Source organism: Amblyomma maculatum, chromosome 1 (genome assembly GCF_055883805.1).
Source record: "Amblyomma maculatum isolate TAMU_Amacu chromosome 1, ASM5588380v1, whole genome shotgun sequence".
Classification (NCBI taxonomy): Eukaryota; Metazoa; Arthropoda; class Arachnida; order Ixodida; family Ixodidae; genus Amblyomma; species Amblyomma maculatum.
The window spans coordinates 74,121,125-74,143,858 of NC_139344.1; the positions used below are offsets into that span (position 1 = coordinate 74,121,125).

A 22,734-nucleotide genomic window follows, 5' to 3' on the forward strand; every position below is an offset into this window, starting at 1 on the left:
AGATCCATCAAGACTTCTTCAGAAGTGTAACACGTGAATATCATTAAATATGAAAGAGAGGAACAAGGCTATGGACAAAGTTGAAGGCGATAAATTGCTGGTTTATTTATTTACAGTATTTATACACGCATCATCACAGTATGTTGCGCCCAAAAAGTGACTGATGAAAGAGCGCAAAAGCGCCGTTGAAGCTTGAGAAGCACTAAATGGGGCCTTTGCCAACCGAAGGCGTCGGGGCTTACACTGACGTCAGTACCTTGTGTGCTACCGGCTTTTGGAAATCTCTCGTATAATTCATGTTACTAAAATGTATTGCGAACCACGCCACACCATTTCTCAAGAACACGATTTTTTTTTTCGAATTGCACGCTCTTTCAGTAAACGAGAGGCTGTTAAAACACGTTTGCTGTCGCGCTTTCGAGCTCCTTTCTTGCGTATGTGTGAAGAAACGTTGGTTTGGTTTAGTCTTGTATGGTTTATGAGGCTCAATCGTCCAAAGCGATTCACGTTATGAGAGACGTCGTACGCAGTGGAGGGCTTCAGAAATTTCGACCACCTGCACTGACATCGCACAGCACACGGGTGCCTTACTTTTCGCCTCCATCGAAAAGCGGGCCGCCGCGGTCGGGATTCGATCCCGCATCCTTGGGAACAGCAGCCGAGCGCCGTAACCACTGCGCCTCCGCGGCGGTGCTGAAAGAAATGTCTTCCGATCGCCTGAAATCGCCCTGTAGCTAAGCGAGGTATATGAAACGCTCGTCCTCAGGGACCCTCCATGCTTACGGACGATATACACTGCTTAATATTTCAGTTTATTGTTAAAATTATTACCTCATATTACTTGGAACACGCTGAAGGCACTTGAAGGTATCAGCGGTCTGTTCATGCGTTGGTTATAGCTATGTTTTCTAAAGTAGCGATCATGAGACTTGGATGACAAATAAAATTCAGAAGCAGAGAGCTGGATGATAGCGTGGCTCTACGACTGACAATTGTGTCTATATTCTTGCACTTGCAGGTCCTGTGAATTTTAAATATTGCTAATTTTGGAGTTGGGGGCAGATATAAAGGCATGCCAGAATGACGTGAATTCTCTATGCAGTGGACGCAGCATTCCCGCGCAAAACACAACTATCCGTGGGCTTAGCGCTCAAGTTTAAAAGGAACAAAAAAATTAGATACACGCACAAAATATGCTTCTACAAGCGGCTAACGTCGCCCACAGATATGACAGCGTCGAGGCTTGTCTTATCCTTGACTCCCGTCTGCACAGGAACGTTGTTGACTGTTGCGCCGTTGCGTAGCATTCCGTTTGTGGGCACGGCTTTGCAGTGTTTGGAATCGTGAGATAAGCTAGAGGGCATTAGGGCTTGTTTCTCCAGGCGGCCCACCGGCGCATCGCAGGCGAGGAACGCGATGAAACTGAAGATGTTGCTCAGCACAAACACTCCGAAAGTCAGCATCACCTGCGCACGACGCCGCAAAAGAGAAGCAGCGCCGTTATGCACTGAGAAATTGGACTGCGATAGAAGTCAACTTGAGATGTAGGTCGACGAGCTTTCAAATACAAGGGTCGCGAGCTGATAATGCGAAGCATGCCAGATTCCGAGAGAGCTTCTCATTTTTCAAATGATCAGTTGATCTTGCGAAAAGAAAAATAAAACAACTAAGAAAGCAGCCGCAGCACTTCTGTAACTAAAATAAACATACGCAAATGAATCCTGCAGAAGCATTCGAGGGGCGTCTATGTCCTCGCATAATTTCATCCTTGCTTTGGGTATCCGCTTTGAAATTTAATTCCTTGTTGTAGCATGTATATCCATAGCATGATTTCTTTACATGGCACTGAAAGGATGTGCGTATTACAATTCTCCACTGAAAACACTACTCTCTCGCTAATGAACGTTTTGGAAGCTGAACTTATTATAGCCTGTTTTTATAGGCCTAAGGTCGTCTATGCTGACTTCCTCTGCATTTGAAAACGCATGGCTTGCTCGAGGGAGGAAAATCCTGAAACAGAATTCATCAAGTCATGACGGAAATGCAAAACTGTACGGCATAAGGTGGCGCTATATGATCTGCGCTAGTTTGTTACATGCAATTTGTAACGGGAGCAGTGAATGCGAGCAGTCCGCAATAGCAACTGTCTGTTGCTAAACTATTACCGATTCAGCTGTTGTATATGTGAGAGTCAAATCGACCTTTTGAATATTTGATTGCCATAGCTGTCTATTACGTTTAAAAAAAAAACTGAAAGACAGTAAAAAAACAAGAGAATTCGTATGTACGTCATTTGTTCAAAGTTGAACGACTCTCGGTGCAGGTCACGTATATGCCACGTAGATTTTTTTCCCCCATCTCCTTAGTTCAAGTGCACCTGACGTCTTCCCCAACTACAGACATGGCAATGCATCAAGCTCCGAAACCTGAAGACCTCTGGGAAAGCTTCCCATCGGAGTCATGAGGACATTTCCTTGATCAGAGCTTCAGACCTTGCCAGACAGAGCTATGCAATAAAAGTTTGGTGCTTTGACCGGGCGACAACTGCGCGGCATCTCCTGCTTGCATTTCAGGTTGTGCAAGCCGGAGTGACACGTGCGAAGAACAAGAGTGCAGCGAACTCACCAGAGTAAAGTGTGAGTAGAATACCCTTTCCCGGCTCAAGGCGAAGTAGAAGTAGTAGACAGGCACGTGGATACAGTAGACGCCGAAAGAGAGCCGGCTCAAGGGAACCAGTGCTTTCCATGACAACAGCCTCGATGCGATCCCTAGTTTCGCACGTGGGAGAAGCACGCGCATTACTCACAGTATTTTATAAGCGATACAGACAGACGCCTCTCATATGTCTTATATAATCACATAACGAGCTGGAAATGCTTCCGGCTGGTAATGATCACAATTCTTTCGGATTTCGGCAATTAAATGACCATGCCAATTTTTCGCCACTGTGCGTTGCAGGCGATGACCCCCTTTTTGCCGTCTGAAGAAATAATGCGTGGTCATTTGGTCGTCTCCGCATTATTTGTTGAAACAGTCGGGCTAAGGAAACCGAGGAGTCAGTGGTTTGAAAAATGATATTTCTTTCTGATTTTTGGTATACTGTCCAAAGTTGTCAACAATTAAACACTTTCTAGCACATGCTTGAACCAGAGCTCACCTCCTCTTCCAGTGGAGCAGGCGAACACCAGCCAGCCCATGAATATGGCGAAGCAGAGTCCGTTTGCGATGGAAACCAGAAGAGTGACCCACTCGTCCTTAGGGTTGAGACCACGACACCAGTCGTATCTGATGAAGAAACATGTAAGGCCACAGAAAACACACAGGCACCACGAAGCGAAGAGCTTTAGCTGCAAAAAAAAAAAGGAGACAAAAAGAAAAACACATAATCAGCATTGTTGTGAGGCATTCGAAATACAGACATATAGGCTCATCACAGAAAGCGTATCCGCTATATGTGCAAGAATTCCTTTGATATGTAAGAAAAAGAAAAAGAAAGAAGAAAAGGATTCTGCAGATTACAGCGCAAGGACAAGGTCCATCGAAATAACGTTCCCCATGAACACAGCGCAAGGTATACCGCGGAAGTTTCTTGTTTCGATATTCTACGTGGATTACAACGCCGCACACCAAGAAGAGTGTCCGCTATACATCACTTTATCTAAAGTGTCCGTTCTGGCTATGACAAAAGTAATGATACACTTTTCCCAGGCATTCTCATTTGACGCAACGCGTTAATTCAAAATTTTCTCTAGTCAGTATACGAGCATAATGCCGATTTCAGAAGCCTCTTGGCGACTTTCATTAATCAAACGACCGAATCTTCTTTGCTTGCATTACGGGCACAGTAGTACAAATAAAGAAAGAGTGAAATTACATTTTTCTAGTTGCGTAAAAGAGTATACGTAATATGTATTTTTATTATCCGAACGTTATGGCGAATGCGAAATAATCTTTCACTGCTTGCCGCTGTACACACAACTGTCGGCCCAGAACTGTTGCCAGGTTTGTTTTAATTTCGTGTATATTACCTTTGATATCTTCACATGACGGAATTTCTGAACGAAGAGGCAAGTTATACTGCCGGCGAAGTAACACAGTCCGTGATAAAATGGCCAAACGTAGACGTCATTGTAGAAGTCGTTGAGTACCCTGAAAAATGAATAATAAATCATATTGATCAAATTCACAAAGTTGCCAGCGGTTTCAATCATTTCTATTTTTGACGCCAAGTCAATGTGAATTACGTTCACACAATATGGGCACTAAATGCGCAATAATTCACTCGTAGCCAGTTTGTACCTGATTTCTGCAACCCATTCCGAACTACTTCATCAAATTTTAAAAGCTTTTAATAAGTTGCGACAATGGCCTGTTCGTTTTTTTTTTTTTTTTTTTTTTTTACTCGGACTAAACGCCAGCGTGCTAGGCAGCCCACATAGCTTTAGCTTTGGTGGAAGATGATTAAGCCTTTTACTTTTATTTCTTTATGAAGGCGTTATGTTCTTACTTGCCTGTTGAGAACTACTGCCTGTATTCTTCTGGTGCGCACCACTGCCGCTCCTGTCAGCTAAATAAGAATCCCGCATAATTTCGATACCTAGACCCGCAATACTGCTTGCTAACTAGCACTTTTTTTTTCTAGCGTTCGCACTGGTGAAAATGAAAACGACCGAGTTTTGGCTGTCGAGCACACAAAGCTGCATGCTTCCATTCATACAGCCTCAGGGGTGATTTCCTGACGTGTCTTCCGGCAGCACCAGAACAGCGTCGAACAGATGAGTGCGATTTTTCTCATCTTCCTGAGCGTGGTTGCTCATCCAGGCAAGCACGTGGTCACTCTTGCACCTAGCCCTTGGTGACAGACGAAGTAATTTCTGATCTGCTGTAAGGTGACGGAAATATTCTCCGCAGTAAGCAATGAGTCTGAGGTGTACCATGCGAGTGTGAAACAATTTCGCGTATTTAAGAATCGCGCTAAGGTACGAAAAGTTGCTAACCATTAGCGTATGGTGTACTATACTATAATTATATTCTATTATAATATGTACTATGCAAGTTTCTAATCAGAACAATGTTAAAAACTCAATCAGACCAAAAAACAGGCGGCCTTACTGAAAGATAATGTGACAATAAATGAGTGATGTCATGAACCAGCTTACAGATAAAGTCACAGAATATACTGAGTGCGTAGGATTGTATAAATTTACAGACCTGCATTTAATTGAGCACACATTGCTACAGTAAGGCCTGGAGAAGGAAACTCAAAATAATGCTGCCGCAATTGCCAGCAAATCACCCATGAAGATAGATGGCATAGGTTTAGCGTTAGACGCTTTCTCTATATTTTTTACTTCTTTTTTCACATTCAATGCACTGCTAGAATCACGAGAGTCTTTAGGTCGTACGATCGATGCTCAGAAAAGGCACGTGTTGCAATCAATCCCTAAACCACCAGAAATGAAGGCTATAGAACATGATTTATCCATGGTTTTGTCTTCTTTCGCCTATTTTGCCGTTGGGACATGGTTCCACTGAGACAACGCAATGTGCAACGCATCAATCCACGACACGCATACCTCGGTGAACTAATTAATGCCCGTGTAGCGCCAATAAACACCACGCTCTAATATAGTGAGTTTGTGGTGCCATTGTGCTGATGTAAATAAAAGATTTACTCTCTGTGCGACAAGTCGGTGGGGCCGTTCTGCTAGACCACGTAAACAAATCTCAATAAAGGTCCACCATGCACAAATGTTACGTAGGATGTCGATATAATAGTTGTTACCGAGCGTTCACATGCATCAACGCCTTTGCACACAAAAGAGAAATTTAGAATTGGACTTCTCTTGAAACCGTTCTCGCATTTCTAACGCTCCCCATTACGTGAACGGATATATGATGCTCAGAACGTTTACTTCTCAAGGAACATATCGCGCAGAACGTGCGCGCCTGAGGAACACCGGACATACAAAGTATCGATGATGTTACGTCACCAGCCCAACCTTTCCTCCTAAGGTTGCTACAAGCCTAAGCGTTGCTGTACGCTGTTGAGTGCAAGCACCAGAAGTCCCATATAATGTACTCTGTAAGCGCGCTCAGTAAACATGGTTAAGATAAAATGAGTGTGAGTGTCTAAAAAGCTGCGGAAATGATTTGGCGTTTGACATAAGTATGATTTTGAGACAGCTAAACGACCGAGGTCCGTTTCGAAGGGTTAGCCGGAAAAATTGCCCAATACGACTCAGGAGCATGCAGAGCGTTTTATAGGCTAGAATAAGATACAATAGTTCGAGGAGAACACTTCAGCAGGCTCTGATGTTTTCTCACGCTATTTTCTAAGTGCCTCTCAAGATGAACTGCAGAGAATGGTTGAGAGCGAGAAGAGGCGAAATGCAATAGTGGGCTTAAGTATTAGTGCGAGTAAAGCTAAAGTAATGCTCGACATTTCGATGAAGAAAGGGCAGTTTAAGGTAGCAAACAACATAAAAGAGTACTGAAGAAATATATCGACGCATTTAAATTAAATAGTGATAAGAGGCTTATACTGGGAAGACAAAATTATCTGCAGAGTAAGAATAGATGGTAGTACATTTGGCAGGCGATCATGATGTGGACGGAACATTACCGATGCTTCTTAGAGTCATCTCAAGGGCATGACAGCTGGAACTTCTTATGTGCTGATAAAACTAGCACAACACATAACAAAGAAATACTACAGGGAAAGCCCATAACCTACGCATCTGGCGTCGGTTATTCGGTATACGAAGAAAAATCTAAAAAAATAAACAATAATGAGTTTGCAACTGGAGATGTACAGGAGTGTGATGCATGAAATATGAGAGTAAAAACAGTGAGTTAAAGAACGTGCGATAATAAGGTAAAATAAGTTAAAAACTCGATTAAGAAATACATATAATGCATTAAACATAACGGTGAGGTCCATACTAGTGGTTACTAAGGGTAGGAAAATGTGGTGGTCCGCAGCAGAAGACACAGCGGAGTCATAAGGTTAGGTACAACCTGAGCGGTACAACCAGGAGTACTGGGAGATCACGGGAAGAGGTATTTGTTTTGCACAAGACTAGAACTGATGGTTGATGTTAAATACGATGCCACTAGAAACCCGCATCAAACACTGCACACTTTTCAGCGCTCGTCCTCCATTTGTAACAGATGTGCCGTATTGGTTTTTTTTTTTTTCACCTTGAAAGCTTAGCGATTGGTCATCAAATTGCTTTATTCTTCTCATTCCTAACTCTTTGTCTGTCTGTTTAGGTTTTTCATTACCTGTGCTTCTTCTTTCCGTACCATCTCATCAGTTTAATGAAAAAAAGAAAAACACCAAGCCATTGATATTTTAAATTACAACTCAGCCAACTCGGGAGGACTGCTAGCCAGCACTATGTACCTCGGAAAAAAAAAAAAAAAAAAAAAAAACGTGAGCGTCAGTTTGTCGAACGAACATGGGCAGCAGCTTACGATAATGGAGTCCCAGATTAAGGACACCACCTTCACACCTTCCTCTTCACATCCCTCTAACTGAACTTCAATAAATATGTTTGTCAACGGTTGGGTAGCAATTGTGAGCCTGATGATTATTTAGTTTTTTTTTCTAATTTTTAATTCTGACTTTAAAATAGTTGCTCATTCGCTCATCCATCTCTTAAACGAAGTAAAAAGGACACGCTCTGAAACTAATAATGGGCGTGTGTACTACTTAACAATGCTTCGCGCAGCGTGACACGTTCGGGGTACTTTATAGCCGTTCATTCAATTCACTAAAAGAAGAATACTATATTAGATGCTCGTTTTAGGGCTTGTTGTGACTTTTCGAAAAAAAAAATGACTGCAACCAAGTTATATTTGCCAGATTAAAAAATGGGCACCGGGACGACCCCAATGACATGTCCTGGGATTTTGAGTGCCAGTCCACCTCTCCGTAAATGTATACCATAGCAGCACAGCGAGGAGCGGGCATAACTTACTTTATATCATTGACGAAGGGCATCATGAATGGCGGGAACGAGGTGCCATGCAGCTGCCAGGCACATATGGCTGCGCACACGGCCCCCATGATGCCGAAAGCGACGATTTTACCCCAATATGACCTGGAACGAGGCGTGTGCGGAATAAGCATGACATCATCGAGCATTCTTTTGCAGCGAAAGGCACACTAGGCTGGTCAGCGGTGCATTTCGGGTAAGCGTTGCTAGTCGCTACTGCGCATGCGCTGTAACCATGGTAACTAGTTTTACCGAGCCACGGAAGAATAGGAAGAAGCAGAAAGGAAGGGAGAAGAGAGAGCAGGAGAAAAAGAAGCCGGTCAAATGGAGCAAGAAGATTCGGAAGACGCCAAGAAGACGCACCGAATCGCCGATCACTCTATGCGGTTTGCAGCCAGTGCATCGGTGACGAGAATGTTCGAGTAGGACTTTGAGAAAGATCTGTTTGATACTCGGTTTCGCTACGCATATCCAGGATTAACAGAGTTGAGCCACCATCAATTTTTCACCCTGAACCACATAATGGCACACTCTATGTAAATGTTTTGCTAATTTTAGCCATTGAAACATTCTCTACCAGTTATTGGTTGCATGTCAGGTTTTGAGAATACTTTTATGCAGTGAGGAAGTCGATACGACGTTTCGATCTGGACAAGAGTTGGCTTCCTCTAAATTCAAATCACACTTCCTTTCTTTTCTTTTCATTTTTATTATCTATTACCTATTTACTATAATTACCTATTTCCTGCAAGAGTGTTCACTCAGTCGTGCTGCCAATGCCGCGGATGTGTCCTGCAGAATCAGGGTACACTAAATACTTTGACATTTTAGGACTTCCGACCACCAATGAATTGCAGGCACGGTTACTCATTCCTTACTCTTTCGGTTTTATTGCCTACAATGTTCATGAAGGATGCACGTAATAGAGCTGCTACCAATTTCAGGTCGCAGACGAGTCGTGGAGAGTATATTGTCCAGCTTTGAACCAGTTGCATGGGCAGTATGAATGAAGAATACTTACCGTTTAAGTATTAAAACTGTTGGCATCGCCACCATAAAGAACTGAAAGTCCGCAGATATAAACCACAGCACTCCTAGGAATCCCTAAAAAAAATGGAAACAGATATTTTTTACATTCGTTACAGCGTTCACCGAAATGAAGTCAGGACTTCAACCTCCCGTTTGAAGTAAAAATGTCGACTAGAAGAAGTTGACATTATCTCTCTCTTTCATTGACTGCCTGATTTAATCAGATATTGAAACAACAATGCAGAATTTTAGAGAGTGCGAAAATTTTACTTAAATAGCATTTCCAATTATGGACAATTTCGTGCACTTTCAGGACTGCACTCGGGAAACGGAATATTTCTTTCTTCGGTATGTTATGTCTTCCACGGTTTTCCTCCTTGAACGATGATTCCTGACTTCCCGGTCAGTGATCTATCGTGAAGGTGATCTTCCAGCACAGGTCATTCTCACAGGCCTTGTTCGTGTGTCGTTTTACCGAAGAGTAATATTAATAGAAGGTACAAGACGATTGTGGGCCTGTTTTGACCGCGACATTAGCATTCATGAATAAAAGTAAATCACCAAGTAGTACGCAAGAGGCAAATCACCACTGCGCTGGCCCTGGAATGCGTTGTCGGGAATCCAACAGCGCAAGTTTAACGAGCCAGCTATGGTTCGTGAATGAATAGTATGGTATGGTATGGTATGGTATGGTATGGTATGGTATGGTATGGTATGGTATGGTATGGTATGGTATGGTATGGTATGGTGTGGTATGGTATGGTATGGTATGGTATGGTATGGTATGGTATGGTATGCATGGTATGGTATGGTATGGTGTGGTATGGTATGGTGTGGTGTGGTGTGGTGTGGTATGGTATGGTATGGTATGGTATGGTATGGTATGGTATGGTATGGGTGTAGCGGTGTGGTATGACATGACATGGTATGTGAGGTTTAATATCGAAATGCGACACACAGGCTATGACAGTGTGCTTATTATCTCTACACACCAGAGGGTACAAAGTGGCCATGCACGTTATGGCATATTTCTTGTCAGAATGCACACTCTGGTATGTGTTCCTGCTAAAATCTGCGTAAAAAAAAAAGCTTTCGTCAAGTTTGAAGTTCGCGTTGCGTCCATTTTCATCCCTTCTGCGCTGTATATCTTCCTGTTCATAGTTAAGAAATTAGCTGTGGTATAGCTCGTGGCTTAACCTGGAGTTACGCGAGAACAATCTGCATGGCTATACGCTCAGGTTCGGCTTGAAAGTAAAGACATGACTTTCGCACATGTAGTTTACTCTGTGGTTCCAGGTTTAGTTATGCCAAAGGGAAATCCCTTCACGTATGAGCGCCCCTTGCCTCTCGTCGTTGAGGATTCTCATTCCGGTGTAGATAAATTGTGGTGGTATGACATCGCCTCTACGTCGAACTCCGGGTCACACCGCCGTCACAACGTTCGAACGAACCTTCTGCCTTCTGTTCTAGCAACTCGCTTTTGTCGTTCGCCTCTACCGACAACCGAGTTATCTGTCTTCTTCTTCTTGTTCTGACAGACACGTGCTCTTCGGACAGGCACGGACAGGCACGACAGGCACGGAGAGGCATGGCGAAATGGCGAGACTGTGGCCAATGTAGCTCTCGCTACAATTGTTCGCTGCCCATATATGCTTCAGACCCTGCTATGACGGCCCGGCAGGCCAACTAAAATATGACTTGCTGTTAAGCCCTCTGCTTCACAGCAATTGAGGGCCAATGCATGGATATTTACCTGGTTGTCTTTCTCGCCGGCGTTTCTCACTTGTAGCAGGATTTTCCACCACTGCTGGCTGAATTCATGGTGAATTTTTTCCATTAGCGGCTTCAGGTTAGGGCCAGATGCAATTACTGGTCCCAAGTAACAGCACATAAGGACAAAAAACACTGGAACAGTAGTTCTGAAACGAAAATTCGCCACGTTTCAGAGTGATCGCACACAAGTGTATAGCTGCGATGTTTAGTCGGATGATTTGAGGTAGCGCAAGAAGCAACTAAGAGTAAAGAGTATCACGCTTACCTCAAATGTCGGCGGATGATTGCTATCAGGTAGATATAGAATCGGTTGATTCCCGTCTTTGCTTGTTTGTCGATATTGTAGACCATAAGGAATGCACTGTTAAAGGAAAGGTGAGAGAGCTATACACAAATATTTCTTCCAAGAACAAATGCGAGGATATGAAAGAAAGAAAAAAGGTATTTCGTGTGTGGCTGCTGAATGCTTATATGCATAGAGTTGCTGCCTACAAGTACCTAACTCTTATAATTATTATTATTTTTTTTTTTGCTGATGACCGGGTTTTGTATTGATAAATAACAAGCCCCAACGATTGCTGTCTCCTTCAATCTGTCTTAAGGGTATCCCCTACTGGTGCGATAAATGGTTAATGACTTTAAATGCAAACACATGGAAGAGTACGAGAATCTCGAGGCCTTCTAATCCCCATGATTGTTCCGGCTACTAGCTTTGCGACATGATGTGATGAGACGTGATATGGCTGTGATGTGACTATACTGACTTCACCAATCCCTCCCGTATACCCGTCACTTTTATATCTGCTCACCCCTTTCCCCCAGTGCAGGGTAGCAAACCGGTTTCTTTTACAGGTTAACCTCCCTGCGTTTACTCCTCCTCATGTTTCTTATTAATAGCGATAAATTGGAGCAAGTATCTTCATACAAATGCATTTATTGCAGTTCACATAAATAATAAAATTCTGAAACATTCATATCTAGTTGATTATTTCCAACGCTAACTATACTCGCGGATATATTTGCCCCACAACTTCGCTCGAGCACCTTTACATCTCAGACTGATAATGCATAAAACTCTAGTAAGGCCTAAACTGGGATACACGTCGACAGTACGAGATCCAGCTCAACAAACGTTAAACGTCCTCATTGCATCTGTACAAAAACGTTCTGTTTCTTTCATTACCTCCAACTATCATCGCACAGTTAGCGTCTCCTTAACAAAATCAAGCCTTCGGAGCCCTGATTTATTTCTCCGTAGGAAATTTTCTCGCCTGTCTCTGCTTCATAAAAGTTTCTGTAGTTCTAGTCTTCACTAAAAAACTAACTTCTTTTTCAGCCTTCATATAAATAATCTCGCAATTATCACCGGTTTAAGGTTGCCATTCCCTGCTGCTGTACTCTTATATCAAACTAATTTACCCAAAAACTTGCACAGAATGAAACCGCCTTCCCCCTCGGCTGCCTCTATTGCGGATGGACCATCTTTCAACTCAGCTCTTAGTAACTACCATTTGTAACTACACCATTGTCATTGTAAACAAATCTACAGTATACTTTTGCGAGTGTTCTTTTTCTTAATGTACCTATATACTCTACAAAACCATTGGGTATTAGAATAAATAAATAAATAATAAAATGTCTGAATACAATTTATTTCGATATATCAGGGTTACCATTCGTGACAGCACATACATATAGAAGGAGGTCCCGGAGTCAGCGACTCTATCGGGACCTCCTAAGGAAATAAGCAAAGAAGTAAATGTTAGAAAAAAAAAGAAATAACTAAATAAATAAATAAAGAAATAAGTAAGCGAGAGCTTCGGAAGCATGTCGTGCCCAACGACATATGCTAAACACAGACTCAACGTACAGCCTTCTGTTTCTATTGGTTGTGAGTCCCGCGCGCCTTTTCGGTATTTGTTGTGATGACCTCAAAGTTTCGATGGATTGCCACATGAACGACACAGGGAAAAGATGGTGCACACTTAAGCTACACTTTTAAGGGCATGACACAGCAGCGTTAATGGCTAAGGTTTACGGCTTCCCTCGAGGATCCTCGTCCCTGTATACAAGCAATTTCATACTCGCTTATTCACTAATCCCTTAATTTCCGCCTTTAATATCTCACGCATGTCCCTTAGGATTATCCTAAGCTACCACATTATGTGAACGACCAACCGACATCCGAACCGAACGTATCTGCTAGGTCTAAATACGAATAGAATGCCTGACTCAGCGCCTAAGAATCCCGTGTTCTATTCCCTTCTGACTGTCCGTGAAGCTCCCGCCAAAGCAGCGACATCATGTGGTCTCGTGACGTCACACAGCCACCTACCAATCAGTGCCTGGCGATATCATCTCTCATCCAACGTTACTTAGATTACTTTCGCAAACTCCGGCGCCGCGGTTGTCACTTTTCCTTGCCCCTCCGAGCGGGGGCGTGCTTGTCGTTGTTTGACCGGGCTGACAGCCTGCGGCCTCCGTACCAACGCTGCCCGCGCCAGCAGTCAACGAACTACCCTCTCTTTTGCAGAACGTTGTTTTGTTTTGTTTTATTTCGTTTCCTTCATCTCTGTTGCATGTTGCATGGGGTGCTTAAAGAGCTAGAAAAGTACAGCGTTCTGGCTTTTATTTTTTCGCTGAAACCATGCAAACCATATGTTATTCACCTTTAACATACTGAACTATGCTATTGTAGTATGAATGACACTTTCCACCGAAATGTGAACCACCAGCTATCGAGCGAAGGAAAGGTGACGGTAGCAAACTAAAAGCGCGCCTGTTGTAACTATAGCTATTTAAATATTGCTGCGAATGAAACGGTGTTTTTTCTATCGATTCCGCAAGTTTTTTTGAGTAAAACGTACGTTTTCTATTCCCATTATTCATCAACCTTTTACATCGATAAAAGCGAGCTTTCTAGAACTAAATAAATTTGTATCATGCTGTTAAAAAATTATTCTAGTAATTGAATATTCTGCAATAATTAAACCAGTCTTTCTTGACTTTAGGATTCCAGCGATAAAAGCGATTACTTCGATAAAAGCGATCACAGTGATTATGGGCAAAGTGCACTAAGAACAACGCCCGATGTACTATCAAGGAACGCGGACCTGATTTATCTTCAAAGCTGCATGAATAAGGCTCCCATGTATCAATTAAGGCATCTGAACTACATCTCGGTCGCCTGCGATAGTTCTTGCTTTTTCAATGCCGCTTTGTTTGCACAATAAAAACTAATGCTTCTGCAGTCTCTAGATAATATCACTCCTGAAGTGGAATAGTCTGCGTAAATTGGTGTATAAACGTGGAGCGAGGGCAGCGCAGGCTAAGTAACGATCGTGCGATCGGGCTGGATGGATGGAATATAGGAGCGCCCCCTTAGAAACGGGGTGGTAGCAGTTGCTATTATGCTCATCCCCCCCCCCCCCTTAATCTAATTATTGTTTTATATTCGTTAACTGTAACGTCATTTTATTTATTGAATTTTTGTTTCTACGTTACTAATATTATGCCACTTTCCTTCTTTTAAGCCACCAATCTTCTTTTAAGCCACCAGTCATCCGGCCACTGGTATCTCTACACCCAAGGACTTCAGAAAGAGTGACTGCGCCTGCATCGACTTTCGGATGGATATCATTACAATCTAGCATAATAAGGTCAATTGTTTCAATGGAGTTACCACATACTGCACATGCGTCATCTTCATTGTTAAATTTCTTTTTGTAGCTGCGTGTTCTAAGGCACCCTGATCTAGCTTCAAAAAGTAGGGCACTGCCTCTTGAGTTATCAAAGAAAGCTTCCTTCTTGATCTGCCTTTTTTACTTAATTAGAGTTTGCAATTCTTCCAGACTCTCAGCTAGCAGTACAATATCGTCTGCATACATCAAACCGGGGAGGCGCTGCTCTACCGCCTTTCCACCTAATCTATATGACAGGTTAAAACCTAGGTTACTGTCTTGTATCCTCCGTTCCACGTTTATCATATAAAGCATCATCATATTATCATATAAACAGCGCAGAAAGCGCCACCTCGCGAGGTAGGAATGGAAGGGGGCCGCGTTTTGCCGCGGAGTCCCAGCGGAGTTTGCAAACTGCAGATAGTCTCTGAACTACCACCTGATAGAGGTATGCTCTCGGTTTTTCTTTCACAGTGCCGAAAACGGCGAGGCCGATGCCTATTCCTCAGCAGGGCAGGGCCGTTAATGCTGTCGTTTTAAAACACGGTTATTAACCCCTGCCCCATTCCTCTTCACCAAAGTTTTCCGCAGCGGTCCTTACCTTCTCATCGCCGAAGTAATAGGGGCATCAACTGAGGGTAGCTGAGGAAATAGCATCGTAAAAACTGAGCAGTTCGAAGCTGCCGTACATGGATATTGAGCGTTGGCTAAGGGTTCTTTACCGCTGATAGCATCATCTGTTGGTTTGAATGTTGGCGTAACCTGACTTAGCAGCTCAGTTGCGACCCGATGGTGGGCATATTGGCGTAAAGTGATTTAGCGATGCTGTTACGACGCGTTGATTTGCTTGTACCGAGATGCAGTGTGCGTATGGCGTATTTACATAGGTGAAATGAAGGAGCGGTGTATAGATGGAACGTAATGAAGACGCCATACGATGTGCGTAAAACAAGAGAGTGTTGCAGTCTTACACGAGGCGTGATCGACTGCGGCGATAGCATAGTGCTCTCGTGCTTGGGCACGACGATGAAGACGGCGATGTTTGCTGCACAGCGCTAGATGAAACACCATGCGGCGCATGATTACGTGGCGCCATCTGTGGAACGCACACGGTTCTGGGAGTTGGAACAGCGCGAGACTCACTAGTGAGCACAGTAGAGCTAACGGCCTAAAACATTATTTACATGAGAAATGTGCACTGATAAAGCTGAAGAGGGGGAGATTTACGAAGCTTCCTTTGTGAGTCTCTCTTTTTTTGGTTGCCATTTCTTGGTTTTCTTTCTCTCTTTGTATCAGTTTGCTCTAAGCCTGAAACCACCAATCCACGTTTTTACGCCCATTATTTACTATTATAATTTGAAATTAACTTGTTTATTTCGAGATATCGCTGCATTTCTCACTCCGTATACAAAATAAAGGGGGGGGGGTATGGACTAACGCACTTTTGAGTGACAACAGGTGTGGCGCTAGTGCTAAGTCCGCGAAGTCAAATCTGGAAGAAAAAGGGTTATGACAAGCTTCACTTTTTTTCTGATGCGGACAGTTCTTTCGGGGTTTCATATCATGTGCAGGAGGCTGTCTTTTTAATTTCTGACTGTTACTGTGGAGACTGGTATGCGCCCTTTCATTAATCGAAATCTGCCAGGCGTTCATTTAATGAAAAACAACCAGCCGCTATATATAATGAGCACAAAGCACACAGGGAAAAAGGGAGAGAAGAGGACAAATAAAGTAGCGCTACTCCGGATCCTCTTTTGTCCGTGCTGTCCTGCGCGCTTCGTGCTCACAATAAAATACCAAATAGCCTAGATCCACATTCTACTACTCGGTAGACCTTGCTTGTGATGTTTACCTCCAATTATTGTTTTTAGGTGCTTTTCAGGTTTTAAAATAAGTTTTATATTGTGTTACATGCAAAACTTCGTTTAGCAAAAAAAAAACAACAACAACAACGACAAAAAAAAAAAAAAAACACTTCTCTCTTGGTCCCAACGAGGAAATGAAGAGCCATCGATTATGGTACGCTGAGAATATTGTTTTCAGTACCTATTCGTGATGTACTGATGCGGACAAAAGTAAACGGAGCACGCTTTTTGGAAACTGGCAATCATAGCTTGTGCGAACCGGTAGTAGGCACCAGTGCCCTTTGACTTGAACAAATATTGTTTTCTTATTTGCGATAAAAAAGGCGACATTTTAGTTTGAACGGAAAAGCGTGCTCCGTTTACTTATGTCCGCACCTGTACGTTATTTTGGAAAGCTATGAGAAACGTATGTGGTTGATTCTTACCTAATGAAAAAGAAGACGTCAACGCTGTTGTATCCAAACATAATGAAATTGAAGTCAAGCTTGTCGCCGTAGTTGAGGGCATTGATTGTCCTAGCTAGGAGAAAAAGAAACACAAAAATGTTATTTTTGTTTCTGAAATTTAGCAATATATTTTAATATCCCTCTCTTCAGACACCAATCCCGCAAGTTTCTTTCCAAATGTTACCAAATCGCTGAATTCACACTGCACCTGTGTTACGTTTTAAAACAAAAAATTAAAACCGGTCATAACAACACAATGTCTTATAGAAAAAAAAAAAGAAAAGGGGCGAAAACAAACCATGCTTCTACCTACAAAGCCTCCATAAAAGGACAAATCGAGAAATACCGCGCATAGCCGTCATAATGCAGACGGTTTTATCTGCGTGTCGGAATAACTGAACACGGAATGATTGAGCAAAACCACTAATTTGTACTCTGTTTAAGACATCCAAGACAGGAGCCACAGTTCGCGGTACTTTTTGCTCGGTAAAGTTGGAAGCTCGGAATCGGGCATTTTTTATCCTGAAGGGAAACAAAATCAGCTTTACTTTCGTAATTTTTAACACTCTGCATTTGTAGACATATGATACATTATAGTGGCCGTCTTTTGATTCTTCAGTCCATGCGAAGCTTGTAAAAAATATCTACTGTTCAAAGCAAAAAGAAAAACTTTGCTTTCTCTACGCAGTCTTTACAGTTTATAGCATTTGACCAAATAATCGCGCGAAAACATGAAGTCTATATACTCACACATTGCTAAATAATCGAAGAAGCTGTACGCGTGGCCGAGAACAATTGATAATATGGCAAAGAAGCGTATGCCATGGAGAAACCTGTAAGCACTTGCATCAGATTCCTTGCCCTTTTCGATGTTCAACAGCAAATTTATGTTGGCTTCCACGGAAAACGCACTCAGTGCTCTTTGGAGAGGTCCTGCAACAAGACAAAGATCCTTCCAGTCAGCCTCACCAATACACTCGTTTCCATTACTGGGGTGAGCTATACATATTTCAGTGGCTCTAGAGAGAGACACGGAGTTCCTAAATGAAAGAGCACAGATGTTGCTCTCCGGCCACAGCAGAAATGAGGGAGGGATGGGAGGGAGAGGCGGAGGCTATAGGAAGTGGTCATAATTATAAAACAACAAAATGATTTTTATCTGTAGTAATTTGATTACGATATTGGGGTATTAAGTGTGAAAGAGCTGGTGAGGTCACTTCCATGTTGAAACGCAGTCGGTGGCTGGAAGAAATGCTTTGCATTCGCAACGGTAAAGCTTCTTACGCTGCCGTTGTTAGGTCAGTCCATTCCGTGGCTATTTCTCGCACAGCTTAACACAAGATAGAGGGCGGGAACGAAAAGTTCGCTTGAAGATCCGGCCGGCGCTATCTGTTGAGAACCACTCAATGTGGAAGTTTGAAAGTTCTCAGGCCATTGTTTAATTCCTTTGCGAAAAAGACAGCTAATGTTTTTACAATGACAGCAGCAATAGTTTTACTATGTGTGATACAACGGGAGGGGGCTGGCGAGGTGCCATCCGCGTTGATGGCATCAGCCGCGTGGAATGTGAATGCAGGGAGCACACACACGGCGCATGGTTCAGTTCAGTTCAGGCGTTCAGTCGTGTCCGACTCTTCGTGACCCTATGGACCATGTCACGCCACGCTTTCCGGTCTCTCACTATCTTCTTAACATCACATAGCTTCATCTGCAATGCCTCGAGAATGCCATCTAACCATCGCGTTCGCTGCCTACCCCTTCTCCGGCGACCCTCAACCTTTCCCAACATCAAATCTTTCTCCAGCGACTCCTCTCTTCTCATCAGATGACCAAAGTAGCTGAGCTTTAACTTTAGAATTTGACCCTCCAATGAGCAGTCAGGGTTTATGGTCGACAATATCGACTGATTTGATCTTCTGGCAGTCCAAGGAACTCTTAAGAGTCTTCGCCAGCACCACAATTCAAACGCGTCAATTCTTCGGCGGTCAGCCTTTTTCACAGTCCAACTCTCGCATCCATACATCACAACTGGAAAGACCATAGCACGAGTTATACGGATCTTGGTTGGCAGACTAATTCACTGGAGAAGGTAATGGCAACCCACTCCAGTATTTCCTGCCAAGAAAACCCTACGGCGCATGGTAAATGATACCATTACGCACTCTCGCCCTTTTAATTCACGAATGTATTTATAATGGCTGCGTTTTAACCTTCCTCTGTCTGTTCCTCAGTTCAAGCAAGAGAAAAAAATATCTCAGCGACTATATCATTGCAGCCTGCAGGCAAACCCGATTTGAGGGAATTGGGTGCGAAATAAGAGACTGAACAAAATTAGGGGCACACTTAAGCTTCACCTTATGGGTAGACAAAATAGCGCACGCAATTATCGCATCATTCGTTGCTACTCTGTGTCAACTTTTACACCTGCTTCTTTACATTTTAATAAACTACGTTGATGTTTCAGCTCGGCATCTTTGGCTTTAAGGACCAATTGAGCTTCAGCCCTGCGTTTAAGATCGTCAAAAGCTTCCTTACGTTCCAGATAAGCTTTCTTCGCACACTTAAGGCGTTCACTCTCTTTTCTAATGTTCGTACCTCGGCATCCCGCCTTAGCTTCAACTGTCTGCCTCATACTCAGCGTTCTCTCCGCCTACTCCGCATCTGTCTCACGAATTCCCCCCAGTCGTCGAGCCCGACCACCACAAAGCACATCCTGAAACGAAGTTCCTACACTATTACACGAACCTAGTACGACGTCTTACAGGAGCTGAGATTCTGAGGCCTTGAACGACACCTTCATCAGAAGGGAAAGCAGTGAAGACGCTCCTTAAGTTTTTGAAGGACCCGGGATTGAGTTCTAGACTTCAAGTGTACGCTTTCTACGTCAGCACGTTATCGCACTAGTGCCAGCCACATCTAATCGCACGTTTTCAAATTCAGCGACGCACATACGAGATTATTTGCCCACATCACGCTGATTTCATTCAATAATTACCAGTCACTGCTCACAAATCAATCTGTCAAACAATCACACTCTGAACTACCCCAATGAGTCAAGCAGCCCTACGCGTATCATATACACCCCATACAAAGCGTCTGTCCCTTTTTCCGGCTTTTCTTTTGACTCGACCTTGACGTACCCGCAGTTTGATGATGATGCACTAAAAACTTGGAGGCGCCATTTACATTGACGAACACCTATCAGGTCTGCGGTTCTGGGGGATGCCGCATAGAATGACTGCGCCACCCAGATGTTTGCCGCGGGAAGAGTTTGACTCGTCCTTGAAAGAAAGCTCCCTCTCAAATTAGCCTACGGCAAAGGCTCTTTGGTCTCAACGAGAACAGTACGCTTCGCGTAATAAACAAGCCTCTTGGGCAGTCTGATGAAATGGGGCTTTGGGATCCCTTAACGCTATTGCGTCCTACACCTAAATTCGAAGCTGAAGTGTGCGCCCAGTTTTGTTACACGTTCAGAAATCTTCTGGTGAAGTAACGCAAAAACAAAAGCGAAAACAAAATCCAGAACAAGTCCTTTCTAACTATCGCATACGCGTTCGACAACGTGGCGCTAATACGTTGCTCCGCAGAACCATCGAGAAGTAGTGTGTTTAATTGAGATCTCATTCATTTTTTGTAAAATTTATCCGATTTGTCGCTAGCTGTCGCTGCTGAAACTAGAATACGTGGGAATATTATTTGCAGCCTCGTTCAATGACATCCCATCAATGCACTTGAAGCCATCCAAAATCACGCCGCCCGTTTCATTCACTCCTAGCATTCATACGAAGCCTCAAAACATTTCTTGCTGTCGCCGCATCACAACCGTACCTCTTCTTTATATATCTCTTTGCACCTCAGTCGATCAAGAACCATACATCTGCGCACCTCTACCCCTATATTTCGTTGCACCGGCTACCCACTTCAAATTACTTCGACTTTGGTTATCGTAACGGGCGCGCACGTGATGTCCTTTCCACGAGCCGCCTAAAATTGGAACGACCTATCCCACTACGTCGCTGCCATCACTTGCCCGTCATCCTTCAAAGCCAACATTGAACTGCGTGTATCACCCTGACAATCTGTAACATAACTGTACATGATGACTACATACGTAATACACCAAAACGGGCATTCAAGTTAATAAATGAAATGAAATCGCGCTGTAGTTTGCATTCATCAAATTGATTTCATTGGCCGCTAAGCGATGCTGCTCAACTTGAAGCAATGTGGACCCTGCCCGCTGTTCCGTTGACAAAATGAACGGATGCTTCTTGCTCAGGAGAAGACTTAAACAGCGATCACTGCATTATAGCTATACAGTCATCAGAACAGACCCACTCAACCGACGAAAGTAGAAACCCACATGGTACACATATTGGAACAAGCTCCTCAAAGAAATGGACACTAATGCCCTGCAGGACATAGAAAACATTCAAAAGTAGACAGAAGCTTTTCTTGAAGATGAAAGTGAAACCAGCGAGCATAAGCCTAGCATAGACTCGAAACTAGCCCACCTTTGGGAGGCAAGAAATGGACTACTGCGCAGCTGGAAAAAGCAGCGCCTCAATAGAAGGTTGAAAATCAGGATTTCAATGCTGGAAAAGGAAATTCAGAAGCACGTGGAAGAACGCACTAGACAACAGCGGTACAAAGCATGCAAAAAACTAAATGGCCAAATAGGCAACAAAAATACCTGGCCCTTGTTCAGACACCTCCTGGATTCATCGCAAACTAAATCGCCTAACCGGGGGCGATCAACAAAAGGATCCCTTCTTCACAAGATAACAATATCAGCTACTGGAGCATCTCAGTGATATACAGTAATACCGAGCGCGCGCGCGCGTGCACGCACGAACACACGCACACACATACACACACGGAGAAACACACAAACACGATCAAACAAGCACACACACACACACACACACACACACACACACACACACACACACACACACACACACACACACACACACACACACACACACACACACACACACACACACACACACACACACACACACACACACACACACACACACACACACACACACACACACACACACACACACACACACACACACACACACACACACACACACACACACACACACACACACACACACACACACACACACACACACACACACACACACACACACACACACACACACACACACACACACACACACACACACACACACACACACACACACACACACACACACACACACACACACACACACACACACACACACACACACACACACACACACACACACACACACACACACACACACACACACACACACACACACACACACACACACACACACACACACACACACACACACACACACACACACACACACACACACACACACACACACACACACACACACACACACACACACACACACACACACACACACACACACACACACACACACACACACACACACACACACACACACACACACACACACACACACACACACACACACACACACACACACACACACACACACACACACACACACACACACACACACACACACACACACACACACACACACACACACACACACACACACACACACACACACACACACACACACACACACACACACACACACACACACACACACACACACACACACACACACACACACACACACACACACACACACACACACACACACACACACACACACACACACACACACACACACACACACACACACACACACACACACACACACACACACACACTCACACACTCACACACTCACACACACACACACACACACACACACACACACACACACACACACACACACACACACACACACACACACACACACACACACACACACACAAACGCGCGCACGCACTGCTAAGGACAACCCCAGGCTAGACGAACCCTTCAGCGAAGCAG

General features: G+C 43.7%; 1 protein-coding gene across 1 annotated transcript in view; it reads right to left on the bottom strand.

The window, feature by feature from the left end:
* Positions 1–1,199: 1,199 nt before the first annotated feature.
* LOC146202814 (nose resistant to fluoxetine protein 6-like) overlaps positions 1,200–22,734 on the bottom strand; it is a 37,652-nt gene continuing 16,117 nt past the window's right edge. The window contains exons 6-15 of the mRNA XM_084585127.1: positions 17,547–17,729; positions 16,776–16,869; positions 11,071–11,166; positions 10,786–10,951; positions 9,025–9,107; positions 7,986–8,108; positions 4,029–4,149; positions 3,158–3,347; positions 2,626–2,768; positions 1,200–1,466 (exon numbers count right to left, since the gene is read on the bottom strand). Of these exons, the coding sequence (XP_084441253.1) occupies positions 1,200–1,466; positions 2,626–2,768; positions 3,158–3,347; positions 4,029–4,149; positions 7,986–8,108; positions 9,025–9,107; positions 10,786–10,951; positions 11,071–11,166; positions 16,776–16,869; positions 17,547–17,729 (1,466 nt within the window). The remainder of the gene's footprint in view (positions 1,467–2,625; positions 2,769–3,157; positions 3,348–4,028; positions 4,150–7,985; positions 8,109–9,024; positions 9,108–10,785; positions 10,952–11,070; positions 11,167–16,775; positions 16,870–17,546; positions 17,730–22,734) is intronic.